Source organism: Papio anubis, chromosome 18, assembly GCF_008728515.1.
Source record: "Papio anubis isolate 15944 chromosome 18, Panubis1.0, whole genome shotgun sequence".
Taxonomy (NCBI): domain Eukaryota; kingdom Metazoa; phylum Chordata; class Mammalia; order Primates; family Cercopithecidae; genus Papio; species Papio anubis.
The window spans coordinates 45,171,406-45,188,587 of NC_044993.1; the positions used below are offsets into that span (position 1 = coordinate 45,171,406).

Consider the following 17,182-nt stretch of genomic DNA (forward strand, 5'->3'; position numbering starts at 1 on the left):
TAAATATATAAAGCAAATAATGACAGAACTGAAGGGAGAAATAAACAGCAATTCAATAGTAAGAAACTTCAAAATCCTACCTTCAATAGCAAGTAGAACAACTAGGCCAAAAAAAAAAAAAAAGAGAGAGAGAGAGAGAAATAGTACATTTGAATGACACTATGGACCAAATGGCCTTAACAGACATATACAAAATACACAAGCTAACTACTGCAGAATATACATGCTTCTCAAGCACACATGGACCACTCCCCAGGACAGACCACATATTAGGTCACAAAACAAGTCTTAGCAAATTTAAAATGATTGAAATTATATCAAGAATCTTTTCCAACCACAATGGAACGAAACTAAAATTCAATACCAGAAGAAAAACTGGAAAAAACATACATATGTAAAAATTAAGCAATACACCCTTGAACAACCAATGGATAAAAAAAGAAATTAGAAAATAATTTTTTTATCCATTGAGATAAATGAAAACAAAAATGTAATATACCAAACTTACTGGGAGGCAGCAAAAGCAGTACTAAAGGGAAGTTCAGAGTGATAAACACCTAACTTTAAAATAAAAAGAAAGATTTCAATTACAAAACCTAACTTTACACCTCGAAGAATGAGAAATAAAAGAACAAACTAAACCTAAAGTTAGTAGAAGGAAGAAAATAACAAAGATCACAGAAAAATACATCAAATAGAGAATAGGAAAAAAATCAATGAAATTAAGTTGATTTTTCAAAAAGATAGAATTGACAAGCTTTGGCCAGGTGCGGTGGCTCATGCCTGCAATCCCAGCACTTTGGGATGTCGAGGCAGGTGGATCACCTGAGGTGAGGAGTTCAAAACGAGCCTGACCAACATGGTGAAACCCTGTCTCTACTAAAAATATGAAAATCAGTCAGGTGTGATGGCACATGCCTGTAGTGCCAGCTACTCGGGAGCCTGAGGCAGGAGAATCACTTGAATTTGCGAGGTGGAGAATGAAATGAGCTGTGATCATGCCACTGCACTCCAGTCTGGGCAACAGAGCAAGACTCCGTCTCAGAAAAAAAAAAAAAAAAAAGAATTGACAAGCTTTTAGGTAGACCAAGGAAAAAGGGAGAAACAACAGAAACAAAAGATAAGTAAAATTATAAATGAAAGAACATACAACTGATGCCATAGCAATAAAAAGGATCATAAGAGACTATTGTGAACAATTATATGTTCACAAACTCGATAACCTTGAAGGAATGGATAAATTCCTAGAAATATACAACCTACCAAGCCTGAATCATAAGGCAATAGAAAGTTTAAACAGATCTATAATGAGTAAGGAGATTGAATCAGTAATCAAAGTCCTCCTAACAAAGAAAAGCCCAGGACCTGATGGCTTCTCAGGCAAATTCTACCAAACATTTAAAGAAGAATTAATATCAATTCTTCTCAAACTCATCCAAAAAATTGAAGAGAAGGGAATACTTCCAAACTTATTGTATGAGGCAAGCACTATCCTGACACTAAATCCCAACAAATACACCATGAGAAAAGATCACTACATGCCAATTTCCCTATTGAACATAGATCCAAAATCCTAAATAAAATACTAGCAAACTGAATTCAATAGCACAAAAGGATCATACACCATGACCATGTGGGTTTTATTCCTGGCACACAAGGATGGTTCAACATATGCAAATCAATAAATGTGATGTACCACATTAACAGAATAAGGAATTAAAATAACATGATCATATCAATAAAAAAAAGAAAGCATTTAATAAAATTAAACATCTGCCTTAGCTTATTTGGTATAACAAATAACATAGACTGGATGGGTTACAAGCAATAGAAATTTATTTCTCATAGTTCTGAAGACTTGTGACATCCAAAATCAAGGGGCAAGCAGATTCAGTATCTGGTGAGAGCCTATTTTCTGGTTCATAGGCAACCATCATTTTGCTTTGTCTAAGGGCACTAATCCTATTCATGAGGGCCACACTCTTATGACCTAAACACCTTCCAAAGGTCCCATCTACAAATACCATCACACAAGGAATTAGGCTTCAACATATGAATTCAACTTATGGCTTCAACATATGAATAGCAAGACACAAACATTCAGGCCACAGGAATAGCCACTCATGATTAAAAACCCTCAACAAACTAGAAATACAGGGAAATTACATCAACATGATGAAGAACATAAATAAAAAGTGTCTGGTTAACATCATACCCAGTGGTGAAAAATTGATTTTACCACTAAAATTAGGAACAAGGCAAGGATGCCCACACTCACCACTTCTATTCAACACAGTACTGAAAGTCCAAGTCAGAGCAATTGAGCAAGAAAAAGACAAGAAACGCATCCAAGTTAGAAATAAAGAAAAAAATTGTCCCTGTTTGCAATTGACATGATCTTATACATAAGAAACTTTTTACAAATACTCTACAAAAAAGTTATCAAATTTAATAAACAAATTTAGTAAAGTTATGGAATACAAAATGAACATATAAAAATTAGTTGTATTTCTATATACTAATGACAAACTATCTGAAAAAGAAATTAATCCCATTTACAATGGCATCAAAAAATAAAATACTTACAAGTTAATATAACCAAGAAGGTGAAAAATATGCACACTAAAACTATAAAACATTGATGAAAGAAAATGAAGATAAAAATCAAGGGAAAGATATCTCATATTATGGATTGAAAGAATATTTTTTAAAGGTCCATACTACTCAAAGTGATCTATAGAGTCAATGTAATTCCTACCAAAATCCCAATGGCATTTCTTACAGAAATAGGAAAAACAATACTAAAATTATGAAGTCACGAAAGCCCTCAAATAGCCAAGACAATCTTGAGCATATACAATAAAGGTAGAGGTATCACACTACTTGACATCAAAATACACTACAAAGGTATAGTCAGCAAAACAGCATGACACTGGCATAAAAACTGAGACACTGACCAATGGAACAGTATAGAGAGCTCAGAAATGACCCCATGCATTTACAATCAACGAATTTTCAACAAAGGTGCCAAGAGCATACAATGGGAAAAGGACAGTCTTTTTAACCAATGGTGTTAAGAACACTGGATATCCACAGGCAGAAGAATAAAACTGAGCCTTTATCTCAAACCAAATACAAAAATCAAAAGCGTTGGGCTGGGAGCAGTGGCTCACGCCTGTAATCCCAGCACTTTGGGAGACTGAGGCGGGTGGATTACCTTAGATCAGGAGTTCGAGACCAGCCTGACCATCACGGTGAAACCCTGTCTCTATTAAAAATACAAAAAATTAGCTGGACGTGGTGGCAGATGCCTGTAATTCCAGCTACTCGGGAAGCTGAGGCAGGAGAATCTCTTGAACCCGGGAGGCAGAGGTTGCAGTAAGCCGAAATTGCACCATTGCACTCCAGCCTGGGCAACAGAGCTAGACTCTGTCTAAAATATAATAAAATTTAAAAATTAAAAAAAATTAAAAAGTGAGTTAAAGGCTTAAATGTAAGATCCAACACTATAAACTATTAGAAGGAAACATAGAGGGAAAGCTTTGTGATATTGGTCTGGGCAATTATTTTTTTATATGATCCTGAAAGCACAAGCAACAAAAACAAAAACAGACAAGTGGAATTGCATCAAACTAAAAAGCTTCTGCACAATAAAGGAATAATTAGCAGAGTGAAGAGACAACCTACAGACTGGAAGAAAATATTTGCAAACCATATAACTGATAAATGGTTAATATCCATAATATATAAACAACTCAATAGCAAGGTAATAAATAACCCAATTTAAAAATGAGCAAAGAGGGTTGGGTTCGGTGACTCACGCCTCTAATCCCAGGACTTTGGGAGGCTGAAGCAGGTGAATCACTTAAGGTCAGGAGTTTGAGACCAGCCTGGCCAACATCGTGAAATGCCATCGCTACTAAAATACAAAAATTAGCTGGGTGTGGTGGTGGGCACCTATAATCCTGGCTACTCAGGAGGCTGAGGCAGGAGAATCACCTGAACCCAGAGGCAGAGGTTGCAGTGAGCCGAGTTCACGCCACTGCACTCCAGCCTGGGTGACAGAGTGAGACTGTCTCAAAATAAAAGAAAAAAAAACTGCCCCGTACTACCACAGGAGGACCAGCCTAACCATTTGCTACAAAAGTTGGCTGTAATTGATCTTGTGAAAACTACTATAAATTTCATATGCAACCAAAAAAGAGCCCATACAGCCAAGACAATCCTAAGCAAAAGAACAAAGCTGAAGGCATCACACTATCTGACTTCAAACTATACTACAAGGCTACAGTAACCAAAACAGCATGGTGCTGATACCAAAACAGATATATAGACCAATGGAACAGAACAGAGGCCTCAGAAATAACACCACACATCTACAACCATCTGATCTTCAACAAACCTGACAAAAACAAGCAATGGGGAAAGGATTCCCTATTTTATAAATGGTGCTGAGAAAACTGGCTAGCCATATGCAGAAAGCTGAAACTGGGTCCCTTCCTTACACCTTATACAAAAATTTACTCAAGATGGATTAAAGACTTAAATGTAAAACTTAAAACCATAAAAACCCTAGAAGAAAACCTAGGCAATACCATTCAGGGCATAGACATGGGCAAGGACTTCATGTCAAAAACACCAAAAGCAATGGCAGCAAAAGCCAAAATTGATAAATGGGATCTAATTAAACTAAAGAGCTTCTGCACAGCAAAAGAAACTATCATCAGAGTGAACAGGCAACCTACAGAATGAGAGAAAATTTTTGCAACCTATCCATCTGACAAAGGTCTAATATCCAGAATCTACAAGGAACTTAAATTTACAAGAAAAAAACAAGCAACCCCATCAAAAAGTGGACAAAGGATATGAACAGACACTTCTCAAAAGAAGACATTTATGCAGCCAACAAACATATATATATATAAAAAAACAGCTCATCATCACTGGCTATTAGAGAAATGCAAATCAAAACCACAATGAGATACCATCTCACGCCAGTTAGAATGGTGATCATTAAAAAGTCAGAAAACAACAAATGCTGGAGAGGATGTGGAGAAATAGGAACGCTTTTACACTGTCAGTGGAAGTGTAAATCAGTTCAACCATAATGGAAGACAGTGTGGTGATTCCTCAAGGATCTAGAACCAGAAATACCATTTGACCCATCAATCCCATTACTGAGTATATACCCAAAGGATTATAAATAATTCTGCTATAAAGACACATGCACACGTATGTTTATTGAAGCACTATTTACAATAGCAAAGACTTGGAACCAACCCAAATGCCCATCAATGATAGACTGTATAAAGACAATGTGGCACATATACACCATGGAATGCTATGCAGTCATAAAAAAGAATGAGTTCATATCCTTTGCAGGGACATAGATGAAACTGGAAACCATCATTCTCAGCAAACTAACACAGGAACAGAAAACCAAACACCACATGCTTTCACTCATAAGTGGGAGCTGAACAATGAGAACACATGGACACAGGGAGGGGAACATCACTGGAGCCTGTTGTGGAGTGGGGATCAAGGGGGAGGGAGAGCATTAGGACAAATACCTAATGCATGTGAGGCTTAAAACCTAGATGACGTGTTGATGGGTGCAGCAAACCACCATGGCACTTGTATACGTAGGTAACAAACCTGCACGTTCTGCACATGTATCACAGAGCTTAACATATAATTTAATTTTTTTTTTTTTTGAGACAGAGTCTCGCTCTGTTGCCAGGCTGGAGTGCAGTGGCGCGGTCTTGGCTCATGGCAACCTCCGCCTCCTGGATTCAAGCAATTCCCCTGCCTCAGCCTCCCAAGTAGCTGGTATTACAGGCACGTGCCACCAAGCCCAGCTAATTTTTGTATTTTTAGTAGAGATGGGGTTTCACCATGTTGGCCAGGCTGGTCTTGAACTCTTGACCTCGTGATCTGACTGCCTAGGTCTCCCAAAGTGCTGGAATTACAGGCATGAGCCACTGTGCCTGGTCCAATGTATAATTTAAAAAACAAATAATAAGTAAGTTGTCCGGAGCTGCGTGCCCCGGCCATAGCAAATAATAACTGACGATTAAAAAACGCCTGAGCTCTATTCATTTCCACCCCATGCCTCCTCCCTAGATTTACCTTTTCCCTGTATAAATACCTCACACAAGATGGCACTCTTCCTGCTTCTTCTTCACCCATCTTTCCCCCCCGCCCGCGAAAATTGTTACTTTGTAGCGCAGGTGCCATCCCGCGCCCCGGAAAGTTTCCAACTGACAGCGCAGGCGCAACATGACCTCCGACCAGAGAAACCAATACCTACCTGGCCACGCCCTCCGCGATGAGATCATCTCCGCCTCTGGCCCAACCCCTTCCCTTCCAAGTGTATATAAGGCATTGCATTACCGCCATTAAACGAGACTTGATCAGAGCACTGTCTTGTCTCCGTTTCTCGTGTCTCTTGTCCCCCAAATTCCCACTCCCCCCTCCAGGGCCTGCTTCTACGATCCCGCGGGCCGGGATAGTAAGTAAAACATGAAGATTTAAAAAAAAAAAAAAAAAGACTGCCCCCTACTACCACAGGAAGACCAGCCTACCCATTCACTGCAAAAGATGGCTATAATCGATCTTGTGAAGGCATTACTGAGCAGATCAAGATCTCTGCGAATGAACACTAAAGATGTTCTGAATAAATTATAGTCTGGCGGAGTGCAGTGGCTCACACCTGGAATCCCAGCACTTTGGGAGGCCAAGGTGGGAAGATCACTTGAGCCCAGGAATTGGAGACCAGCCTGGGAAACATAGAGAGACCCTGTCACTGCAAAAGAAATTTAAAAATTAGCCAAGCATGGCAGCATACACCTGCAGTCACAGTCAGGAGGCTGAGGCAGGAGGATCACATGAGCCTGGGAGGTCAAGGCTGCAGTGAGCCATGATTGCACCACTTCACTCCAGCCTGCGTGACAGACCAAGACCTTGTCTCAAAAAAAAAAATAATAATAAATACATTTTAATCCAGTGTCTGGATTAAAGGCATTTTAGTGTCTTTTTTGAAAACAAAAATTACATGTAATGTTACATTCTTGCCTGTTCTGTTGACAGCATTAATTGATCCATTGAATTTCTTTTCCTTTTTTTTTTCTTTTTGTGACACAACTTTTAGTCTCACTTGCATTTATGTGTGTTTTTCAGACCACAATTAATAATTATATTGAAAATGTAGCAGCAATTGCCTTGAAGTATGTTCATATATTATTGGACACTAACATTACATTGGACTCACTTGTGTGAACTCACTGTTAAACATGATTTAAAAGCCATTAAGAGTACCTTGCAGCCAGGCATGGTGGCTTACACCTGTAATCCCAGCACTTGGGGATGCTGAGACAGGCAGATCACAAAGTCAGTAGTTCAAGACCAGACTGGCCAATATGGTGAAACCCCATCTGCACCAAAAATACAAAAATTAGCTGGGCATGGTGGCACATGCCTGTAATCCCAGCTACTCAGGGGGCTGAGGCAAAAGAATCTCTTGCCCAGGAGGCAGAGGTTGCAGTAAGCCAAGACCATGCCACTGTACTCCAGTGTGGGCAACAGGGCAAAATTCTCCATCTCAAAAAAAAAAAAAAGAGAGCTTACCTTGCATTAGCACTCTTAAAAATGCTAATAGACATCACTATTAGCTGTGAAGGTTTGAGTTTCATATGTCTGCACTGATATTCTTATCAAAAATTTCTACATAAATTATGCTGCTATAAAGACACATGCACACGTATGTTTATTGCAGCACTATTCACAATAGCAAAGACTTGGAATCAACCCAAATGTCCATCAGTGACAGATTGGATTAAGAAAATGTGGCACATATACACCATGGAATACTATGCAGCCATAAAAAAGGATGAGTTTGTGTCCTTTGTAGGGACATGGATGCAGCTGGAAACCATCATTCTTAGCAAACTATCACAAGAACAGAAAACCAAACACCGCATGTTCTCACTCATAGGTGGGAACTGAACAATGAGATCACTTGGACTCAGGAAGGGGAACATCACACACCGGGGCCTATCATGGGGAGGGGGGAGGGGGGAGGGATTGCATTGGGAGTTATACCTGATGTAAATGATGAGTTGATGGGTGCAGCACACCAACATGGCACAAGTATACATATGTAACAAACCTGCACGTTATGCACATGTACCCTACAACTTAAAGTATAATAATAATAAATAAATTTAAAAAAACAAACAAACAAATATTCAGTTTAAAACTCAAACTTTGAGATTTTTGTAGTTTTTAGTTGGTTCATTTTGAAAATTTAATATGTTGATGGAAGTTTTAAATTATCATCATTATTTTACAAAATGATGGAGGAGGAGCTAAAAATCCTTGTTAGTTAAGAGAATTATGAAGGGTCAAAAAACTTCCTCATTAGGACACAAGGAAAAAGGATGGCCTGCTAAATCATGCAAAAATGCTTTTTGGTACCTTGGATTAGTCATATAATAGCTATAGCAAGAAATAGATACCATGAACAGACCAATAACAAGCAGAGAGATTGAATCAGAAAGAGCCCAGGACCAGAAGGTTTCACAGCTGCATTTTAACAGACATTCAAAGAATTGGTACCAATGCTATTGATGTTATTCCAAAAGACGGAGAAAGAGGGAATCTTCCCTAAATCATTCTATAAAGCCGGTGTCACACTAATACCAAAAACAGAAAAGGACATAACAAAAAAAAGAAAACTACAGAACAATATCCCTGATGAACATAGAAGCAAAAATCCTCAACAAAATACTAGCTAACCAAATCCAACAGTACATCAAAAAGATAATACATCACGATCAAGTCGGTTTCATCCCAAGGACGCAGGAATGGTTTAACATATGCAAGTCAATAAATGTGACATATCACATAAACAGAATTAAAGACAAAAACTATGTGATCATCTCAATAAATGCAGAACAAGCATTTGATAAAATCCCTTTATGATAAAAATAAAGCTTTCAGTAAATTAGACATACAGGGGACTTATCCCAAAATACTAAAAGCCGTATCTGACAAACCCACAGCCAATTTCAGATTGAAGGGGGAAAAGTTGAAAGCATTCCCCCTAAGAACTGGAACAAGACAAGGATGCCCACTTTCAGCACTTCTATTCGACACAGTACTGAAAGTCCCAGCCAAACCAATCAGGCAAGAGAAAGAAACAAAGGGGTCTAAACTGGAAAAGAGGAAGTCAAACTACAGCTGTTTGTCAATTATATGATCATTTACCTAGAAAATCCTAAAGGCTCATCCAAAAGATTCCTAGATCTGATAAACAATTTCAGTAGTCTCAGGTTACAAAATCAATGTATGCAAATCAGTAGCACTGTTGTACACCACCAACAACAAAGCTGAGAATCAAATCAAGAACTCAATCTCTTTTATAACAGCTACAAAAATAAAATAAAATACCTAGGAATATAGTTAACCAAGAAGATGAAGCTCCATACAAGGAAAACTACAAAACACAGCTGAAATAAATTATAGATGACACAGACAAATGGACACATGCTCATGGATAGGAAGAATCAATATTGTGAAAATGACCATACTGCCCAATCTACAGATTCAATGCAATTCCCATCAAAATACCAACATCATTTTTCACATAACTAGAATAAAACAATCCTAAAACTCATATGGAACAAAAAAAGAACCCAAATAGCTAAAGCAATACGAAGCAAAAAGAACAAATCTGGAGGCATCACAGTACCAGACTTCAAATTATACTGCAAGGTTATAGTTACCAAAACAGCATAGTACTGGTATAAAGCTAGGCACTTAGACCCATGGAACAAAATAAAGAACCCAGAAATAAAGCCAAATACTTTCAGCCAACTGATCTTTTACAAAGCATACAAAAACAAATTGGGAAAAGGACACCCTATTCAGTAAATGTTGCTGGGAAAACAGGCAAATCACATGTAGAAGAATGAAACTGGATCCCCTTCTCTCAACTTATACAAAAATCAACTCAAGATGGATCAAAGACTGAAATCTAAGACTTGAAACCATAACAATTCTAGAAGATAACATTGGAAAAACTCTTCTGAACATTGGTTTAGGCAAATAATTCATGACTAAGACCCCAAAAGCAAATGCAACAAAACCAAAAATAAATAAATGGGACCTAATTAAACTAAAAAGCTTCTGCACAGCAAAGAAATAATCATCAGAGTAAACAGACAACTCACAGAATGCAAGAAAATATTTGCCAACTACGCATCTGATAAAGGACTACTATCCAGAATCTATAAAAAGCTCAAACAAATCAGTGAGGAAAAACAAATAATCCCATCAAAAAGTGGGCAAAGGATATGAATAGACAATTCTCAAAAGAAGATATACAAATGGCCAACAAACATATGAAAACAATGCTCAACATCACTAATCATCAAGGAAATGCAAATTAAAACTACAATGAGGCCGGGCGCGGTGGCTCAAGCCTGTAATCCCAGCACTTTGGGAGGCCGAGGCGGGTGGATCACGAGGTCAGGAGATCGAGACTATCCTGGCTAACATGGTGAAACCCCGTCTCTACTAAAAATACAAAAAACTAGCTGGGCGCGGTAGCGGGCGCCTGTAGTCCCAGCTACTTGGGAGGCTGAGGCGGGAGAATGGTGTGAACCCGGGGGGGCGGAGCTTGCAGTGAGCCGACATCGCGCCACTGCACTCCAGCCTGGGAGACACAGCGAGACTCCGTCTCAAAAAAAAAAAAAAAAAAAAAAAAAAAAAAAAAAAAAAAAACTACAATGAAATACCACCTTACTCCTGCAAGAATGGCCACAACTAAAAAGTCAAAAAACAATAGATCTGGCATGGATGTGGTGAAAAGGGGACACTTTTACACTGCCAGTGGGAATGTAAATTAGCACAACCTCTATGGAAAACAGTAAGAAGATTCCTTAAAGAACTAATAGTAGATCTACCATTTGATTCAGTAATCCCACTACTGGGTATCTACCCAAAGGAAAAGAAGTCATTATATGAAAAAGATACATGAACATGCATGTTTATAGCAGCACAATTCACAACTGCAAAGATACGGAACCAACCAACCTGTGGTACCCATCGACCAATGAGTGGATAAAGAAAACATTTTTTATATATATACACACACACATACACACACACACACACACACACCATGGAGTACTACTCAGCCATAAAAAGGAACGAAATAATGTATTTTGCAGCAACTTGGATGGAACTGGAGGCCATTATTGAAGTAACTCAGGAATGGAAAACTAAATACATGTTTTCATTTAAAAATGGGAGCTAAGCTATAAGGATGCAAAGACAAGAGTGATACAATGGGCTTTGAGGACTTGGAGAAGGGGAGTCTGGGAGGAGGTAAGAGACAAAAGACTATATATTTGGTACAGTGTACACTGCTTTGATGGCAGGTGCACTAAAATCTCAGAATTCACCACTATAGGATTCATCCATGTAACCAAAAAACACTTGTACTCCAAAAAGCTACTGATTTTTTTTAAAAATCATATAATAACTATAGTTCACTCAGTACTTGCTTAAATTTTAGATAATAACTATAGTCCATTCAGTACTTGCTTAAATTTTAGAAAAGCTATATAAATTACTGGTATATAACTTGAAGATTGCTCTGGCTAGGCGCAGTGGCTCACATCTATAATCCTAACACTCTGAGAGACCGAGGCAGGAGGATGGCTTAAGACCAGAAGACCAGGCTGGCCAACATAGTGAGACTTCATCTCTACAAAAAATTGAAAAATTAGCCAAGCGTTGGGGTGCACACCTATATTCTCAACTACTTGGGTCGCTGAGAAGGGAGAATTGCTTGAGCCCAGGTGTCATGGCTGCAGTGAGCTGTGATCTCGTCACTGCACTCCAGCCTGGGCAACAGAGGGAGACCCTGTCTCAAAAAAATAAAAAGAAAGCGACAGAGACAGAGAGAAAGAGAGAGAGAGAGAGAGAAAGGATTGTTCTTCCTTAAGAAAGAGAGAGAAAGAGAAAAAGAAAGAAAAGATTGTTCTTCCTTAAGAAAGAGATAGAAAGAGAGAAAGAAAAGATTGTTCTTCCTTTAAGAAAGAAAGAAAAGAAGAAAGGAAAGGAGAAAAGAAAGAAAAGAAAAGATTGTTCTTCCTTTGGCTAATTAAGTAATGCCCTCACAGCATTAGATTGCATGGTGCACTTACTGGATAAACTCAATAGCGCCTCTAGTTGGGTTGATTGAGGATGTCTGAAAAGTGCTCACAGAGCCCAATGCCTGCTATTGCACAACAGATGAACATTTTCCTTTCTACACTGAGAATTTTCTTCTGTTTTTAGTGTGGTTTATTTTTGGCTCAGAAATAGTTGCTATGATGAAAATATTCCTTTGTTAGAAAAGACAGTAGCTACAACATCGTTTTGAAAGAACCATGAGCATGAGCTATTTTTAAAAGCCATAAGAAGTGGTTTGTTTATTTGTCAGGGTTAATTCTTGATTATGTTAACACTGTTTTATGATAAGGTGACTTTTTTAGATTCAAGTCAAAGAGGTTCTCTATTTTTATCATTACAGATCACAGTCACGACCTAGTGAGTTCTGCATACTGACTCATGTACTGAAACCTTAAATAAGTTAGCAAGAAAAGCAATAGTTTTCTGAAGCCATGATATGGGTGATGCACAGTTCATACTCGGATTATAATAAAGCTCTTCATAATTGTGAATTATAGAACACTACTTTTTATAAAACCATATTTTTAGGGATATTTAGGAGTGATATAGAACTGGTAAATTAGTAAAATAAGTTTTACTGGATTTTTGTATATAATCATCTCTAGTACTCTGGAAATTGAGGATTCATTATGCTGTGATCAACTTCAAATACTTTTTAGTTCCAAATACATGAGTTAATAAAACTTGCTTTTACGAGTATGTGCCAAATTGGGCAACATCAATGGATTTTCTAAAACGAATGTAAGTGTCTTTCATGTAATGTTATTTGACTCTAATAAAATGCAGGATTTTGTATATATAAATGACAAAGTTATAGTACTTAAAATAGTATGGTACTAGCATAAAGATAGACATATAGACCAATGGAACAGAATAGAGAGCCCAGAAATAAACCCATCCATATGGGTCCAACTGATTCTCCAAAATAATACCAAGAATACACAATGGGTAAAAGATACTCTCTTAGATAAGTGGTACTGGGAAACTGGATATACGAATGCAAGATAATGCAACTTGACTCTTATATCATACACAAAAATCAATTAAAAATGAATTAAAGACTTCAATGAAAATGTAAAACATCTAGAATAAAACTCAGAGGAGAAGCTGTAAAGATGGTGGTTTGAGCAATGAGTTTATGGCTATGATACCAAAAGTACAGGCAACAAAAATAACCAAATCTGACTGCATCAAACCAAGTGTGACTTCTACAGAGCAAAGGCAACAATAAGCAAAGTAAAATATAACCTACAGAATGGGAGAGAGTATTTGCAAACTATGTATCTGATAAGGGGTTAATCTCCAAAATACATAGTGAACTCATACAACTCAATAGCAAAATATCTAATAACTTTTTTTTTGAGACACGATCTCCCTCTGTCTCCCAGGCTGCAGTGCAGTGGCACAATCTCGGCTCACTGCAACCTCCGCCTCCTGGGTTCAAGTGATTCTGCTGCCTCAGCCTTCCGAGTAGCTGGGATTACAGGCCATCACAGCCCAGCTAATTTTTGTATTTTTAGTGGAGATGAGGTTTCACCATGTTGGCCAGGCTGGTCTCAAACTCCTGACCTCAGGTGATCCGCCTGCCTCGGCTTCCCAAAGTGCTGGGATTACAGGCATAAGCCACCGCACCTGGCCTTAATAACTTGATTTAAAAATAGACTTAAGGGCTTGAAGAGACATTTTTTTCAGACACAAAAATGCCCAATAGATACGTGAAAAGATGCTCAACATCACTAATCATCAGGGAAATGCAAATCAAAGCCACAATGAAATATCACTTGCACACCTGCTAGCCTGGCTATTGTCAAAAAAATAAAAGACAAGTGTTAGTAAATACATGGAAAAATTGGAACCTTCGCACACTGTTGGTGAGAATGCAAAATAGTGCAGTCCCTAGGGAAAACAGTATGTAAGTTCCTCAAAAAATTAGAAATAGAACTACCATATGATTTAACAATCTTCCTTCTGGTTATTTATCCAAAGGAATTGGGATTATGATCTCAAAGAGATATGAACATGCCCATGTTCATTGCAGCACTATTCACAATAGCCAGGATGTGAAAACAACCTAAATGACTATCAACAGATGAGGGATTTTTTCCTCCCCTCTCTATCAGGAAATGACGGATTTTTTTAATGTGGTATATACATACAGTAGGATACTATTCAGCGTTAAAAAAGAAAGACATCAGCCTGGGCAACATAGGAAGACCCCATCTCTACAAAAAATAAAAATAAATTAGACAGACAGAGTGGCATGGGCCCACAGTCCCAGCTACTCAGGAGACTGAGGTGGGAGGGTCGCTTGAGCCCAGGAGGTTGAGGCTTCAGGGAGCCATGTTTGCACTGCTGCACTCCAACCTGCATGACAGAACAAGACTTTGTCTCAAAAAAAAAAAAAAAAAAAAAAAGAAGAAGGAGGAGGAGAAGAAAAAGAAGAAAGATATTCTTTCATTTGTGACAACATGGATGAACCTGGAGGACATTATTCTAAGTGAAATAAGCCAGTCACAGAAGGATAAATATGGCATGGTTTCACTTATATGAGTTATCTAAAATAGGCAAACTGGCCGGGTGCAGTGGTTCACGCCTGTAATCCCAACACTTTGGGAGGCCAAGGCAGGTGGATCACTTGAGCCCAGGAGCTCAAGACCAGCCTGGACAACATGGCAAAACCCAGTCTCTACAAAATATACAAAAACTAGCCAGGCATGATGGTGTATGCTTATAATCCCAGCTACTCGGGAGGCTGAGACAGAAGAATCGCTTGAACCCAGGAGGTAGAGGTTGCAGTGAGCCGAGATGGTGCCACTGCACTCCAACCTGGGCGACAGAGTGAAACTTCATCTCAAAAAATAAAAAAAATAAGATAACCAAACTCATTGAAGCAAAGAATATAATGGTGGCTGCCAGGGGCTGGAGAACAATGAGGAGTTGCTAATCAATGGGTATACATTTTCAGCATGCAAGATGAAGTTCAAGAGATCTGCTGTACAACATTGCACCAATAGATGACAGTATTACATTGTGCATTTTAAAATCTGTTAAGATTTTAAATAAAAAAATTTTTAAACATAAAGAAAGAAAAACGTGAGGCTGGTAAAAACCCAGAGACCAGAGGCCAGAAGACTAGACGGTCTCAGGTGGCTGTGGTGGGAAAGAGGATGACACAGGGAAGATGGAACCAGACCGTAAGGGTCCCTCTAGACAGTGAGCTCCACCTGGCAGGAGACAGAAAGCCAACTTACAGAGGAAAACAGTTGTCAGGGCCAGAATATAGGGTGACAAGTCATCAGAATGGGCTCCATGCTTTGCAAGACTCAGTGCAAAAAAATGCAGGACCCCTTGTTGAAAAATTATTAAGAATTGAAGATAGCAATAGCAGAGCATGAAGCCAAGCACAGGGCCCTTCTGAAAGAGCGGCACGTGTGACTGCACATCTCCACATCTGTGAAGTGTGCAATACTGTAAGGTGGCCAACCTCATAGGTTTCCCAGGATGTGGGATTTCAGTGCTAAATCTGGGACAGAGCTAGGCAAACTAGAGCTCTTGGTCACCTTACCAGGACCAAGATTCAGAAGAAAGGAATGCCTGCATCCCAATACTGCTAGCTTGCCATGTGCCATCGCTGGGCCTTGCTCTATTCATCTACAAAGTGGGAGTGATGAGGCTATCATGTATCTCCTATTGCTGTAGAAATAATCAATCTGGAACTAAGAGTCTTTGAGATTTTTGTGAAGTGTGTGTGTGTGTGTGTGTGTGTGTGCGCGCCTGCACGTGCAAGTCTGACTCTGTCACTCCGGCTGCTGGAGTACAGTGATGTGACCAGGGCTCACTGCAGCCTCAACCTCCCAGGCTTAAGCAATCCTCCGGCCTCAGCCTCCAGAGTAGCTGGGACCATGGGTGTGTGCTACCACACCTGGCTAATTCTTTTTCTTTTTTTTTTTTTGGAGAGATGGGTTCTCACTATATTGTCCTGACTGGTCTTGAACTCCTGGGCTTAAACAATCCTCCCAACTCAGCCTTCCAAAGTGATGGGATTACAGGCATGAGCCACCAGGACCAGTCACATGTTATTATTTTTGAAGGTTCTGAAAGGAGTACTGTGAGAACTTATCTAGCAGCTGTGGGCACACTGAATTAGAAGGAGAAAGATCAACAAAGAGGCTACTGTCATGACAAGGACAGTGATCAGGTCTCACCTGGCTATGGGAGGGGCTGATGCCAAATCCTGAGGTTCCATGAAACAGGTAAACAGCACCCTGGTTGTCCTCCTCTCCTGGGGCCCCAATGGCCACATCCGTCAGCTTGTCTCCATTCACGTCCCCCAGCACTGTTAGGGCTGCCCCAAAGCGGCCCCAGGGTTGGCCCTGCTCCCCGTAGAGAACAGCATCACACTGCCACCGACCCCTCTGCTAAACACAAACACTATCAGGCCCAAACTCAGGCGACCCCGCCACCCACACCGGGCCCCACCCAGCCCAGGTCCCATCACCACTCACCGCCCTGGGCAAGGGGCACACAGACACCTGGCCCCCTCGGGTCTGCTCATAGTAATAGGGGGCCCCGATGAGGACAAGGTCAGTGCTGCCGTTGCTGTCCACATCCACGGAGCAGAGGGAGGCCCCGAAGTAGGCGCCGATCTGAAAGAGACAGGGCCATAATCACACACCTCTTCCCACCTAAAGCAGATGTGGGGGTTTTCTCTCTGTGAAGAAAAGTTATGTCTGCTTGAGAATCCCTCTGGAGAAGATGTGATCTTCTATATGGTTCATGATAAATTATCATTTGAATGTGCTACCAGCTAAAGGAACCTATATAATAAGCCTGGCAGAGTGGTTTCTGCCTGTAATCCCAGCTACTCAGGAGGCTGAAGTGGGAGGGTCCCTTGAGCCAAGGAGTTTAAGGCTGTAGTGAGCTTTGTCACCATTGCACT

At 39.7% G+C, this 17,182-nt stretch overlaps 1 protein-coding gene across 1 annotated transcript in view; it reads right to left on the bottom strand.

The window, feature by feature from the left end:
* ITGAM (integrin subunit alpha M) overlaps positions 1-17,182 on the bottom strand; it is an 82,081-nt gene that overhangs the window by 16,025 nt on the left and 48,874 nt on the right. The window contains 2 exon segments of the mRNA XM_021931904.2: positions 16,449-16,658; positions 16,749-16,889. Of these exon segments, the coding sequence (XP_021787596.2) occupies positions 16,449-16,658; positions 16,749-16,889 (351 nt within the window).